The 14493-nt window shown below is 39.9% G+C and overlaps 1 protein-coding gene across 1 annotated transcript in view; it reads left to right on the plus strand.

Annotated features, from left to right (window-relative positions):
* The window catches only part of PTN (pleiotrophin), a 152908-nt gene that overhangs the window by 4842 nt on the left and 133573 nt on the right, over positions 1–14493 (plus strand). Inside the window, exon 2 of the mRNA XM_086395408.1 lies at positions 14055–14244. Coding sequence (XP_086251534.1) covers positions 14066–14244 — 179 coding nt within the window. The 5' untranslated portion in view covers positions 14055–14065. The remainder of the gene's footprint in view (positions 1–14054; positions 14245–14493) is intronic.

Here is a 14493-nt window from a genome sequence, read left to right on the forward strand (position 1 = left end):
AGGAGCTTACTAATGAAGACCTGTTGAAACTGGAGGCGCAGAGAAAGGACTAAGAGAGACAAGAGGAAGAAGAAGTAGCTGAAGAACCAAAGAGATTCAAGATGCAAGAAATGTCAAGGGTTTTTCTTTTATTTTTTTGAAGACGCATGGTTAGTTTTTGAGGCACCTGAACATACAATGGTACATGAAGGCTGCAGCAGCCGTTCGGAAGGCAGAGCAGTGCTGTATCATCTATGATGACAAATAAGATCTACTACCCAGATGTCACTGGATCGCTTTTTCAAAAGGGTAGACAGAGTTGAACCCAGCAAGGAACCAGAACCTGTGCCATCAATGTCAGGCATGAATGAAACTGCAGCTTGCCTCCATCTTCTATTGCTGATGACCCTTCAGCTCTACCATCTCATACCCGCTCTTCCTCCTCCAGTCAGTAACTCTTCTTGCCTGTTCGCTCAATGCCAGCTCCCGTGTGCCATCTATTGTATTGTACCGTTGTATTTTTCAACATCCTGTAAGATTAAAAATATTTATTTGTTTGTTTTTATGTATTATTTGTGTGAAAACTATTTCAAACCTATAATAGTATAGGACTATAAAGCTGATTGTGTTAGTTGGGGACCTAGGCTAACTTTGTCAGACTTATGAACAAACTGGACTTACGAATGCAGTCTCAGAATAGAACTCGTTTGTAGGGGACTCCCTGTACACATGCTTTTCTAGTCCACACAGCACATTCTCCAGGATAGATCATATGCTGGGCCACAGAAGCCTCAGTAAATTTAAGACAATTGATATCATATCAAGCACCTTTTCTGACGATAACACTATGAGATTAGACATCAACTATAAGGAAAGGCTGCCAAAAAAAAAAAAAACCCCACAAACACATGGAGGCTCAATAATGCTACTAAACAACCAATGGATCACTGAGGAAGTTAAAGAGAAAATAAAAAAAAATACCTAGAGACAAATGAAAACAAAAACTCGATGACCCAAAACCCACGAGAGGCAGTAAAAGTAGTTCCAAGATAGCTTATACCAAGACAAGTGTACCTCAGAAAACAAGAGACACCTCAAAGAAACAGCTTAACATTACACCTAAGCAACCAGAGAAAGGTGAACCAATGAAACCCCAAGTGGGGAGAAGAACAGAAATCATAAAGATCAGAACAGAAATAAAGGAATTGGAGACTAACAATAGAAACTAAAAGCTGGTTCTTTGTAATGATAAACAAAATTGATAAAGCTTTAGCCAGACTCATTGAGAAAAGAGGGGAGAGGGCCTAAATCAATAAAATCAGAAATAAAAAGGTGAAGTTACAAGACACCACAGAAATATAAAGGACCGTAAAATACAACAACAACAAGCAATAAATTGGACAACCTAGAAGAAACGGACAGATTTTTAGAGAGGAACAATCTCCAAGGAGTAAACCAGGAAGAAATAGAAAATATAAACAGAAAAATCACATATAAACAGAAAAATCACATGTACTGAAATTAAATCTGATTTAAAAATTCCCAATGGCAGAAAGCAAAGAGGATCTAAACAAGCTCTTGATGAAAGTGAATGAGGAGAGAGAAAACACTGGCTTAAAACTCAGCATTCGAAATGCCAAGATCATGGCATCTCGTCCCATCACTTCATGGCAAATAGGTGGGGAAACAATAGAAACAGTGACAGATTTTATTTTCTTGGGCTGTGGATGGTAACTTCAGTTATACAATTAAAAGACAGGTGATCCTTGGAAAAAGGCTATGACAAACCCAGACAGTGTATTAAAAAGCAGAGGCATCACTTTGCTGACAAATGTCCATATAATCAGAGCTATGGTTTTTCCAGTAGTCATGTATGGATGTGAGAGTTGAACCATAAAGAAGGCTGAGCGCCAAAGAACTGATGGTTTCGAATTGTGATGCAAGAGCAGACTGCTTGGACAGCAAAAGGTCCCTTGGACAGCAAGGAGGTCAAACCAGTCAATCCTAAAAGAAATCAACCTTGAATATTCACTGAAAGAACTGATGCTGAAGCTCCAATACTTTGGCCTGATGCATAGAGCTGACTCATTGGAAAGGACCCTGATGCTGGGAAACATTGAGGGCAGGAAAAGAGGCAGGTGAGAGAGGATGAGATGTTTGGATGGCATCATCAACTCAATGGACATGAGTTTGAGCAATCTCTGGGAGATAGTGAAAGACAGGGAAGCCTGGTGTGCTGCGGTCCATGGGGTCTCAAAGAGTCAGACATGACTTCGGAACTGAACAAAAAACAAAAGTTCAGGACAGATGGCTTCACAAGCAAATGCTATAAACATCTAGAGAAGGGTTAATACCTATCCTTCTGAAACCATTCCAAAAAGTTGCAGAGGAAGAAACACTTCTAAACATATTCTGTAAGGCCATCATTACCCTGATAGCAGAACCAAAGATATCATAAAAGAGAAAGAAAATTACAAGCCAGTATCCCTCATAACCACAGACACAAAAATCAACAGAATACTAGCAAATCAAACCCAGTAGTATATTAAACGGATCGTACACCATGTTCAAGTGAGATTTAACTCAGTGATGCAAGGATTTTTCAATATCCACAAATCACTGTGATACACCACACTAAATGGAGAATAAAAAACAGAATCACGTCAATAGATGCAGAAAAAGCTTTTAACAAAATGTAACACCAATTTACAATAAAAAATTCTCCAGGAAGTGAACAGAGAGGGAACATGCCTCAACATAATAAAGGCCATATGTGACAAACTCACAGCACATCATAGTCAATGGAGAAGAGCTGAAAGCATTTTCTGTAAGATCAGGAAAAAGACAAGGATGTCCATTCTCACCACTTTTATTCAACATAGTTTTGGAAGTCCTAACCACAGCAATTAGACAAGAAAGAAAAAAGGAATCCAAATGGGAAAGGAAGTAAAATAGTCACTCTTTGAAGATGGCATGGCACTATACATAGAAAATCCTAGAAACACTACCAGAAAATGACTAGAGCTTATCAATGAATTCACTAAAGTTGCAGGATGCAAATATATATATATGTATATATATATATATATACATACATACATATTTGTTTCATTTCTATTCACTAACAAAAGATCAGAAAGAGAAATTAAGAAAGCAATCCCATTTACCATCACATCAGAAAGAGTAATATATCTAGGAATAAACATACCTAAGAAAGGAAAATACCTGCACTCTGAAAACTATAAGACACTGATGAAAGAAAGGTGACACAAACAGATGGGAAGATACACTGTATTCTTGGATTGAAGAATCAATATTATCAAACTGACTAAACTGCCCAAAGCACTCTACAAATTCAGTGAAACCCCTATCAAATTTCCAATGGCATTTTCCATAGAAATAGAACAAAATTTTTTAAAAAATTTATGGAAGCACAAAAGGTCCTCAGTAGCTAAAGCAATCGTGAGCAGCAACAGAGCTTGAAGAATCAGGCTCCCTGACTTCACACTATACTACAAAGCCACAAGCATCAAAAGAGTATGGTACTAGCAGAGAATAGGCAAAGAGATCAATGAAACAGGATAGAGAGCCAAGAAATAAACCCATGTACCTAAAGTCAATTTATCTATGACAAAGGAGGCAAGAATATACAATGGAGAAAAGACAGTCTCTTCAGTAAGTAGTGCTGGGCTGTTTACAATAGCTAGGACATAGAAGCAACCTAGATGTCCACTGACAGATGAATGGATAAGGAAATTGTAGTAGATATACAAAATATAGTACATATACATATAAAAAGGAACTCATCTGAACCAGTTCTAATGAGGTAGACAAACCTAGAGTGATGAACCTATTATACCGAGTGAAGTAAGGCAGAAAGAGAAGGACAAATATCATATATTAACTCATACATATGGAATCTAGAATGATAGTACCGATGACCCTATGTGCAAGGAAACAAAGGAGACACACACATAGAGAACAGTGAGGGAAGGAGAGAGGGTGGGATGATTTGAGAAAACAGCATTGAAACATACACATTATCATAAAAAATAGAGAGCCAGGGGGACTTTGCTGTATGATGCAGGGAACCCAAAGTTGGCGGTCCATAGCAATCTGGAGGGGGAAGAAAGTGGGAGAGGAATATAAGAGGGAGGGGACATAGGCATACCTATGGCTGATTCATGCTGATATATGGAAAAAACCATTACAATATTGTAAAGTAATCATCCTACAATTAAAAATAAATATAAATAAAAAACAAGTAGTGTAGGGAAAATTGGATAACTACCTGTAAAAGAATTAAATTAGAACATTTTCTATCATCATACAGAAAAATAAATTCAAAATGGATTAAAAACATAAATGTAAGACTAGATTCTATACTACTAGATTCTAAACTACTAGAGGAAAACATAGGCAGAACACTCTTTAGCATAAATCACAGCAATATCTTTTTTGATTCATCTCCTAGAGTAATAGAAATACAAACAAAAATAAACAAATGGGACCTAAGTAAAACATAAATCTTCCATGCAGCAAAAGAAGCCATAAACAAAATGAAAAGATAACCTTCAGAAACAGAGAAAATATTTACAAATGATACGACTGACAAAGGATTAACTCCCAAAATATACAAACAGCTCATATAGTCAAGATCAAAAACACAAACAACCCAAACAAGAAATGGGCAGGAGAACTAGACATTTCTCTAAAGAAGCATGTGCTTGCATGCTAAGTCACTTCAGTCATGTCCAACTCTTTGCGACCCCCTGTACTGTAGCCTGCCAGGCTCCTCTTCTACAGGATTTTCCAGGCAAGAATATTGGAGTGGCTGTCATGCCCTCCTCCAGGGGATCTTCCTGACCCAGGGATCGAACCCGCACCTCTTATGTCTCCTGTATCGGAAAGCAAGTTCTTTATCACTAGTGCCACCTGGAAAGCTCAAAGATCAGATCAGATCAGATCAGTCGCTCAGTCGTGTCTGACTCTTTGCGACTGCATGAATCGTAGCACGCCAGGCCTCCCTGTCCATCACCAACTCCCGGAGTTCACTCAGACTCACGTCCATCGAGTCAGTGATGCCATCCAGCCATCTCATCCTCTGCCGTCCCCTTCTCCTCCTGCCCCCAATCCCTCCCAGCATCACAGTCTTTTCCAATGAGTCAACTCTTCGCATGAGGTGGCCAAAATACTGGAGTTTCAGCTTTAGCATCATTCCTTCCAAAGAAATCCCAGGGCTAATCTCCTTTAGAATGGACTGGTTGGATCTCCTTGCAGTCCAAGGGACTCTCAAGAGTCTTCTCCAACACCACAGTTCAAAAGCATCAATTCTTCGGCACTCAGCCTTCTTCACAGTCCAACTCTCACATCCATACATGACCGCAGGAAAAACCATAGCCTTGACTAGACGAACCTTTGTTGGCAGAGTAATTAATGTCTCTGCTTTTGAATATGCTATCTAGGTTGGTCATAACTTTCCTTCCAAGGAGTAAGTGTCTTTTAATTTCATGGCTGCAGTCACCATCTGCAGTGATTTTCGAGCCCAGAAAAATAAAGTCTGACACTGTTTCCCCATCTATTTCCCATGAAGTGATGGGACCAGATGCCATGATCTTCGTTTTCAGAATGTTGAGCTTTAAGCCAACTTTTTCACTCTCCACTTTCACTTTCATCAAGAGGCTTTTTGGTTCCTCTTCACTTTCTGCCATAAGGGTGGGGCAAATCAAAACTACAGTTAAGTATCACCTCAGACTGGTCAGAATGACCATCATCAAAAAGTCTAAAAGCAATAAGTGCTTGAGAAAGTGTGGAGAAAAGAGAACTCTCCTACATTGTTGGTGGGAATGTAAAATGGTATAGTCATTATGGAGAACAGTATGGAGGTTCCTTAAAAACTGAACATAGAGGTACCATGTGATCCTGCAGTCCAACTCCTGGGCATATATCCAGAGAAATTATAATTGGAAAAGATCCATCACCCCAATATTCATTGCAGCACTATTTACAATAGCCGAGACGTGAAAGCAACCTAAATGTCCATCAACAGATAAGTGGACAGTATACTAATGCATACATATGGAATTTAGAAAGATGGTAACAATAACCCTGTGTACGAGACAGCAAAAGAGACACTGATGTATAGATCAGTCTTATGGACTCTGTGGGAGAGGGAGAGGGTGGGGAGATTTGGGAGAATGGCATTGAAACATGTATAATATCATGTATGAAACAAGTTGCCAGTCCAGGTTCGATGCACGATACTGGATGCTTAGGGCTGGTGCACTGGGACGACCCAGAGGGAGGGTATGGGGAGGGAGGAGGGAGGAGGGTTCAGGATGGGGAACACAGGTATACCTGTGGCGGATTCATTTCGATATTTGGCAAAACTAATACAATATTGTAAAGTTTAAAAATAAAATAAAATTTAAAAAATATATGTGGTATATTATATATAAATGACAGAATATTACTCAGCCATATAAAATAATAAAATAATGCTATTTGCTGCAATATAGATGGACCTAGAGATTATCATACAAGGTGAGGTGAACAACACAGAGAAAAACAAATATCGTACGTGGAATCTAAAAATATGATACAAATAAACTTATATACAAAGTAGAGATAGATGCGTAGACTTAAAAACAAATTTATGGTTACCAAATGGGAAGGTGGGGGAGGATAAATCAGGAGTTTGGAATTAACATACACACACTACTAGGGCTTCCCTGATGGCTGAGCAGGTAAAGAATCTGCCTGCAATGCAGGAGACATGGATTCGATCCCTGGGTCTGAAAGACCCCCTGGAGAAGGGAATGGCGGCCCACTCCAATATTCTTGCCTGGAAAATCCCATAGACAGAGGGGCCTGATGGGATACAGTCCATGGGGTTGCAAAGAGTCAGACGTGACTGAGTGACGAAGCATATATAAAGTGATAACCAACAAGGACCTATTGTATAGCACAGGGAACTATACTCAGTATTTTGCAATAAGCTATAAGGGAAAAGCATCTGATAAAGAACAATTTTATATGTATGTTGCCCTGATGACTCAGTGTTAAAGAATCCATCTGCCAATGCAGGAGAAGCAGGTTTGATCCCTGGGTTGGGAAGATCTCCTGGAGAAGAAAATAGCAATCCACCCCAGTATTCTTGCCTGGAGAAGGTCATGGACAGAGGAGCCTGGCAGGCGACAGTCCATGGGGTCGCGAAAGAGTCAGACATGACTTAGTGACTAAACAACCACAAGTAACTGAATCACTTTGCTGTTCAACTGAAACAATATCTTAAATCAACTATACTTCAGTTTTTTAAAAAGTCACTCTAAAACCTAAAGACTAATTGACCATCTTAAACACTAAAAGGATGTCTATTTGCTTTGGCATTAGCCAACCAGGATTACTATACAATTCAAAAGAAACTTGGTTACTGCATTGACATACAAAAAATTATGATAACTACTAAAATTATGACTGATATCACTAACCAGGATATACTAGAATTTTAGGAGTTTCATATAATTTCTTAAATGTATATATTAATAATGTTCACCCATATGATACAGCCTAAGAAGTTTTATCACCACTTATTTGACAATCAGTTCAGTTCAGTTACCAGTCATGTCCAACTCTTTGCAACCCCACGGACTGCAACACGCCAGGCCTCCCTGTTCATCACCAACTCCTAGAGCTTGCTCAAACTCATATGCATCGAGTCGGTGATGCCATCCAACCATCTCATCCTCTGTCATCCCCTTCTCCTGCCTTCAATCTTTCCCAGCATCAGGGTCTTTTCCAATGAGTCAGCTTTTCGCATCAGGTGTCCAAAGTATTGGAGTTTCAGCTTCAGCATCAGTCCTTCCAATGAATATTTAGGACTGATTTCCTTGAGGATTCACTGGTTTGATCTCCTTGCAGTCCAAAGGACTCTCAGGAGTCTTCTCCAACACCATAGTTCAACAGCATCAATTCTTTGGCACTCAGCTTTCTTTATAGTCCAACTCTAACATCCATACATAACTGCTGGAAAAACCATAGCCTTAACTAGATGTACCTTTGTTGGCAAAGTAATGTCTCTGGTTTTTAAGATGCTGTCTATGTTGGTCATAGCTTTTCTTCCAAGGAGCAGGCACCTTTTAATTTCATGGCTGCAGTCACGATCTGCAGTGATTTTGGAACCCAAGAAAATAAAATCTGTCACTGTTTCCCCATCTATTTTCCATGAAATAATGGGACTGGATGCCATGATCTTAGTTTTCTGAATGTTGAGTTTTAAGCCAGATTTTTCACTTTCCTCTTTCATTTTCATCAAGAGGCTCTTCAGTTCCTCTTCACTTTCTGCCATAACGGTGGTGTCATCTGCGTATCTGCAGTTATTGATATTTGACAGTGCTTCCCATGTAATTTACCATACCAAATAAGCCTAATTAGTTTAATATTCTTCTGTGAGATGGAGAGAAAACAAATAACTTGAGGTGTTTCAGGGACCCTTTGATGGCTTCCCTGATGGCTCAAATGTTAAAGAATCTGCCTGCAATGCAGGAAACCTGGGTTTGATCCCTGGGTGGGGAAGATCCCCTGGAGTAGGAAATGGCAACCCACTCCAGTGTTCTTGCCTGGAGAATTCCGTCCACAGAGGAACCTGATGGGCTATAGTCCATGAGGTCACAAAGAATTGGACATGACTGAGTGACTAACATTAGGGACCCTTTGAGAAACCTCAAGTCAGTTAGGAGTCAAATGAACTTCATTTAAAATTTGATCTTTGGAAAGTTTTTCAAAAATATCAAAAATTTAACCAGTGATACAAAAGATCTCAGTGGCAAATACAGATCACTTAAATTCACAATCTATTACCAAAAGCAATACAATATTTTAAGAAAACTTTTTCCTCTTAGCCAAATTCAGGTTTTGAACCACTTTACCTTTAAAATTCATTTTCTTAAGTTCAATCTCGTCTTAGCCAAGCCAGACCATGCATAAAACTCAGTTTTCCTCCTCCACAAACTTTTGTCTTTCTGTATTCATATTAATCTGTCACTCACTTTCTCTTACATTCAGAAATGAGTGCTAGGACAAAACTACCTTTTCCCCTCTAACAAAATGCATTTCCATTTCTCAAATCCTCTTTGCTGAAAACACACATCCTGCATCTTTGCATACTGAAACGCTTCCCTTATAATTCTTAACCTTAAAACCTTAATCTCTAATGAAAACCTAGAGACAAGTCATTGTAAACTGTCATTCTAACATTTCCCAATCAACAAACGTATGCTTTAGTCTTCCTCTCCTAAGAAGGCAAAGGTAGATAAACTTAGACCAGCCCAGCAACTAATATTCTAATATTTTGTCCTATTAAAAATGACCCAGGTAGGGTTTCTTCGGTGGTCCAGTGGCTAAGATTCCAGGCTCTCAAACGCAGGGAGCCTGGGTTCGATCCCTGGTCGTGGAACTAAAGATCCCACGTACCACAACAGGATCCTGTGCAGCCGAATAAAAATTTAAAAAAAAAAAATTAAAATAAATAAAAATGACCCAGGTATTCAATCAGATCAGATCAGTCACTCAGTTGTGTCCGACTCTTTGCAACCCCATGAATCGCAGCACACCAGGCCTCCCTGTCCATCATCAACTCCTGGAGTTCACTAAGACTCACGTCCATCAAGTAAGTGATGCCATCCAGCCATCTCATCCTCTGTCGTCCCCTTCTCCTCCTGCCCCCAATCCCTCCCAGCATCACAGTCTTTTCCAACGAGTCAACTCTTCGCATGAGGTGGCCAAAGTACTGGAGTTTCAGCTTTAGCATCATTCCTTCTGAAGAAATCCCAGGGCTGATCTCCTTCAGAATAGACTGGTTGGATCTCCTTGCAGTCCAAGGGACTCTCAAGAGTCTTCTCCAACACCACAGTTCAAAAGCATCAATTCTTCGGTGCTCAGCCTTCTTCACAGTCCAACTCTCACATCCATACATGACCACAGGAAAAACCATAGCCTTGACTAGACAGACCTTTGTTGGTAAAGTAATGTCTCTGCTTTTCAATATGCTATCTAGGTTGGTCATAACTTTCCTTCCAAGGAGTAAGCGTCTTTTAATTTCATGGCTGCAGTCACCATCTGCAGTGATTTTGGAGCCCCCAAAAATAAAGTCTGACACTGTTTCCACTGTTTCCCCATCGATTTCCCATGAAGTAATGGGACCGGATGCCATGATCTTCTTTTTCTGAATGTTGAGCTTTAAGCCAATTTTTTCACTCTCCACTTTCACTTTCATCAAGAGGCTTTTTAGTTCCTCTTCACTTTCTGCCATAAGGGTGGTGTCATCTGCATATCTGAGCTTATTAATATTTCTCCCGGCAATCTTATTTCTAGCTTGTGTTTCTTGCAGTCCAGCATTTCTCATGATGTACTCTGCATATAAGTTAAATAAACAGGGTGACAATATATAGCCTTGACGGACTCCTTTTCCTATTTGGAACCAGTCTGTTGTTCCATGTCCAATTCTAACTGTTGCTTCCTGACCTGCATACAGATTTCTCAAGAGGTCAGGTGGTCTGGTATTCCCATTTCTTTCAGAATTTTCCACAGTTGATTATGATCCACACAGTCAAAGGCTTTGGCATAGTCAATAAAGCAGAAATAGATGTTTTTTCTGGAACTCTCTTGCTTTTTCGATGCTCCAGTGGATGTTGGCATTTTGATTTCTGGTTCCTCTGCCTTTTCTAATACCAGCTTGAACACCAGGAAGTTCATGGTTCACATATTGCTGAAGCCTGGCTTGGAGAATTTTGACCATTACTTTACAAGCGTGTGAGATGAGTACAATTGTGTGGTAGTTTGAGCATTCTTTGGCATTGCCTTTCTTTGGGATTGGAATGAAAACTGACCTTTTCCAGTCCTGTGGCCACTGCTGAGTTTTCTACATTTGCTGGCATATTGAGTGTAGCACTTTCACAGCATCATCTTTCAGGATTTGGAATAGCTCAACTGGAATTCTATCACCTCCACTAGCTTTGTTCGTAGTGATGGTTTCTAAGGCCCACTTGACTTCACATTCCAGGATGTCTGGCTCTAGGTCAGTGATCACACCATCATGATTATCTGGGTCGTGAAGATCTTTTTTGTCCAGTTCTTCTGTATATTCTTGACATCTCTTCTTAATATCTTCTGCTTCTGTTAGGTCCATACCATTTCTGTCCTTTATCGAGCCCATCTTTGCATGAAATGTTCCTTTGGTATCTCGGATTTTCTTGAAGAGATCTCTAGTCTTTCCCATTCTGTTGTTTTCCTCTATTTCTTTGCATTGATCACTGAAGAGGACTTTCTTATCTCTTCTTGCTATTCTTTGGAACTCTGCATTCAGATACTTATATCTTTCCTTTTCTCCTTTGCTTTTCACTTCTCTTCTTTTCACAGCTATTTGTAAGGCCTCCCCAGACAGCCATTTTGCTTTTTTGCATTTCTTTTCCATGGGGATGGTCTTGATCCCTGTCTCTTGTACAATGTCACAAACCTCCATCCATAGTTCATCAGGCACTCTATCTATCAGATCTAGGCCCTTAAATCTATTTCTCACTTCCACTGTATAGTCATAAGGGATTTGATTTAGGTCATACCTGAATGGTCTAGTGGTTTTCCCTACTTTCTTCAATTTCAGTCTGAATTTGGCAATAAGGAGTTCATGGTCTGAGCCACAGTCAGCTCCTGGTCTTGTTTTTGCTGACTGTATAGAGCTTCTCCATCTTTGGCTGCAAAGAATATAATCAATCTGATTTTGGTGTTGACCATCTGGTGATGTCCATGTGTAGAGTCTTCTCTTGTGTTGTTGGAAGAGGGTGTTTGTTATGACCAGTGCATTTTCTTGGCAAAAGTCTATTAGCCTTTGCCCTGCTTCATTCTGTATTCCAAGGCCAAATTTGCGTGTTACTCCAGGTGTTTCTTGACTTCCTACTTTTGCATTCCAGTCACCTATAATGAAAAGGACATCTTCTTTGGGTGTTCGTTCTAAAAGGTCTTGTAGGTCTTCATAGAACCGTTCAACTTCAGCTTCTTCAGCGTTACTGGTGGGGGCATAGACTTGGATTACTGTGATATTGAATGGTTTGCCTTGGAAACGAATAGAGATCATTCTGTCGTTTTTGAGATTGCATCCAAGTACTGCATTTTGGACTCTTTTGTTGACCATGATGGCTACTCCATTTCTTCTGATGGATTCCTGCCCGCAGTAGTAGATATAATGGTCATCTGAATGAAATTCACCCATTCCAGTCCATTTCAGTTCGCTGATTCCTAGAATGTCGACATTCACTCTTGCCATCTCTTGTTTGACCACTTCCAATTTGCCTTGATTCATGGACCTGACATTCCAGGTTCCTATGCAATATTGCTCTTTATAGCATTGGACCTTGCTTCTATCACCAGTCACATCCACAGCTGGGTATTCTTTTTGCTTTGACTCCATCCCTTCATTCTTTCTGGAGTTATTTCTCCACTGATCTCCAGTAGCATATTGGGCACTTACTGACCTGGGAAGTTTCTCTTTCAGTATCCTATCATTTTGCCTTTTCATACTGTTCATGGGGTTCTCAAGGCAAAAATACTGAAGTGGTTTGCCATTCCCTTCTCCAGTGGACCACATTCTGGAAGTCAATGGAGTCTCTCTATTTAATTAGTTAAGTTGCAAGTTATGAAAATCAAGAGAGACTATTTTAGCTAGACATTCCCCAAACATAATTATACCTATAGCATTTACCTAAAACTCCTACAACATGTATCTCTATTTTATTTACTGAAAAGCTTTGTCATATTGTTATTTTTCTTGTTTAACAAACTTTGTAAATGGAATAATAAGGTCTTAATTGATTTCCAATAAACTTAGGTACAGTAGAAGCATTATTCTTAATGCTAAAGACACATCTGCATTAATCAAACAAATAATTTGCTGGCATATTGAGTGCAACACTTTCTTAGCATCATCTTTTAGGATTGGAAATAGCTCAACTGGAATTCCATCACCTCCACTATCTTTGTAGTGATGTTTCCTAAGGCCCACTTCACTTCGCATTCTAGGAAGTCTGGCTCTATGTGAGTGATCACACCATTGTGGTTATCTGGGTCATGAAGATCTTTTTGTTCAGTTCTTTTGCGTATTCTTGGAGAAGACAATGGCACCCCACTCCAGTACTCTTGCCTGGCAAATCCCATGGATGGAGGAGCCTGGTAGACTGCAGTCCATGGGGTCGCAAAGAGTCAGACATGACTGAGCGACTTCGCTTTCACTTTTCACTTTCATGCATTGGAGAAGGAAATGGCAACCCACTCCAGTGTTCTTAACTGGAGAATCCCAGGGACGGGGGAGCCTGGTGGGCTGCCGTCTATGGGGTCACACAGTCGGACACAATTGAAGTGACTTAGCAGCAGCAGCAGCAGCAGCCACCTCTTCTTAATATCTTCTGCTTCTGTTAGGTCCATACCATTTCTGTCCTTTATTGAGCCCATCTTTGCATGAAATGTTCCCTTGGTATCTCTAATTTTCTTGAAGCGATCTCTAGTCTTTGCCATTCTGTTGTTTTCCTCTATTTCTTTGCATTGATCGCTGAGGAAGCCTTTCTTACTCTCCTTGCTATTCTTTGGAACTCTGCATTCAAATGGGCATATCTTTCCTTATCTCCTTTGCCTTTGTCTTTTCTTTTCTCAGCTATTTGTAAGGCCTCCTGGGGCAACAATTTTGCCTTTTTGCATTTCTTTTTCTTGCGGATGGTCTTGATCACTGCCTCCTGTAGGATGCCATGACCTCTGTCCATAGTTCTTCAGGCACTCTATCTGTCAGATATAATCCCTTGAATCTATTTGTCACTTCCACTATATAATCCTAAGGGATTTGATTTAGGTCATACCTGAATGGTCTATTGGTTTTCCCTACTTTCTTCAATTTAAGTGTGGATTTGGCAATAAGGAGTTCATGATTTGCACCACAGTCATCTCCCAGTCTTGTTTTTGCTGACTGTATCTTTGGCTGCAAAGAATATCATCAATCTGATTTCGGTTTCTACCATCTATGATGTCCACATGTGCAGAGAAGAAGGACATGCGCTCATCCTCTTTTGCAAGAACTCCAAAATTACAACTCGTTGCTGAAAAACCATCAACAGGAGAATGTTGGATCCCACCAAAAAAAGATACCCCAAATCGAAGGGCAAAGGAGAAGCCCCAGCAAGATGGTAGGAGGGATGAAATCAGCATATCATGGCCAGAGATATTTCAACAGTGAGTAACAGTGCAGTAGGTCTCTATGCTTCCATGTATATCCTGTCATTAGTGCTCTGACTGTAAAATCTACAGTTCTGCAGTCAAGCCTCAGAACTGCCAGTTATTCAGGTGTTTGATTTTGGACAAGTCATTTAACTTGTCTGAGCCTTGTGTCTTCGTCTACAAAATGAGGATGATTATATCTGTTCAGGTTGCCTTACTCGCTTGTGAGAGTATGAAGGCAATTGATAAACTTTACTATTTTTG

This window comes from Bos grunniens, chromosome 4 (assembly GCF_055505025.1).
Source record: "Bos grunniens cultivar Pamir isolate PY7600 chromosome 4, Bosgru_T2T1.0, whole genome shotgun sequence".
NCBI classification, from domain to species: domain Eukaryota; kingdom Metazoa; phylum Chordata; class Mammalia; order Artiodactyla; family Bovidae; genus Bos; species Bos grunniens.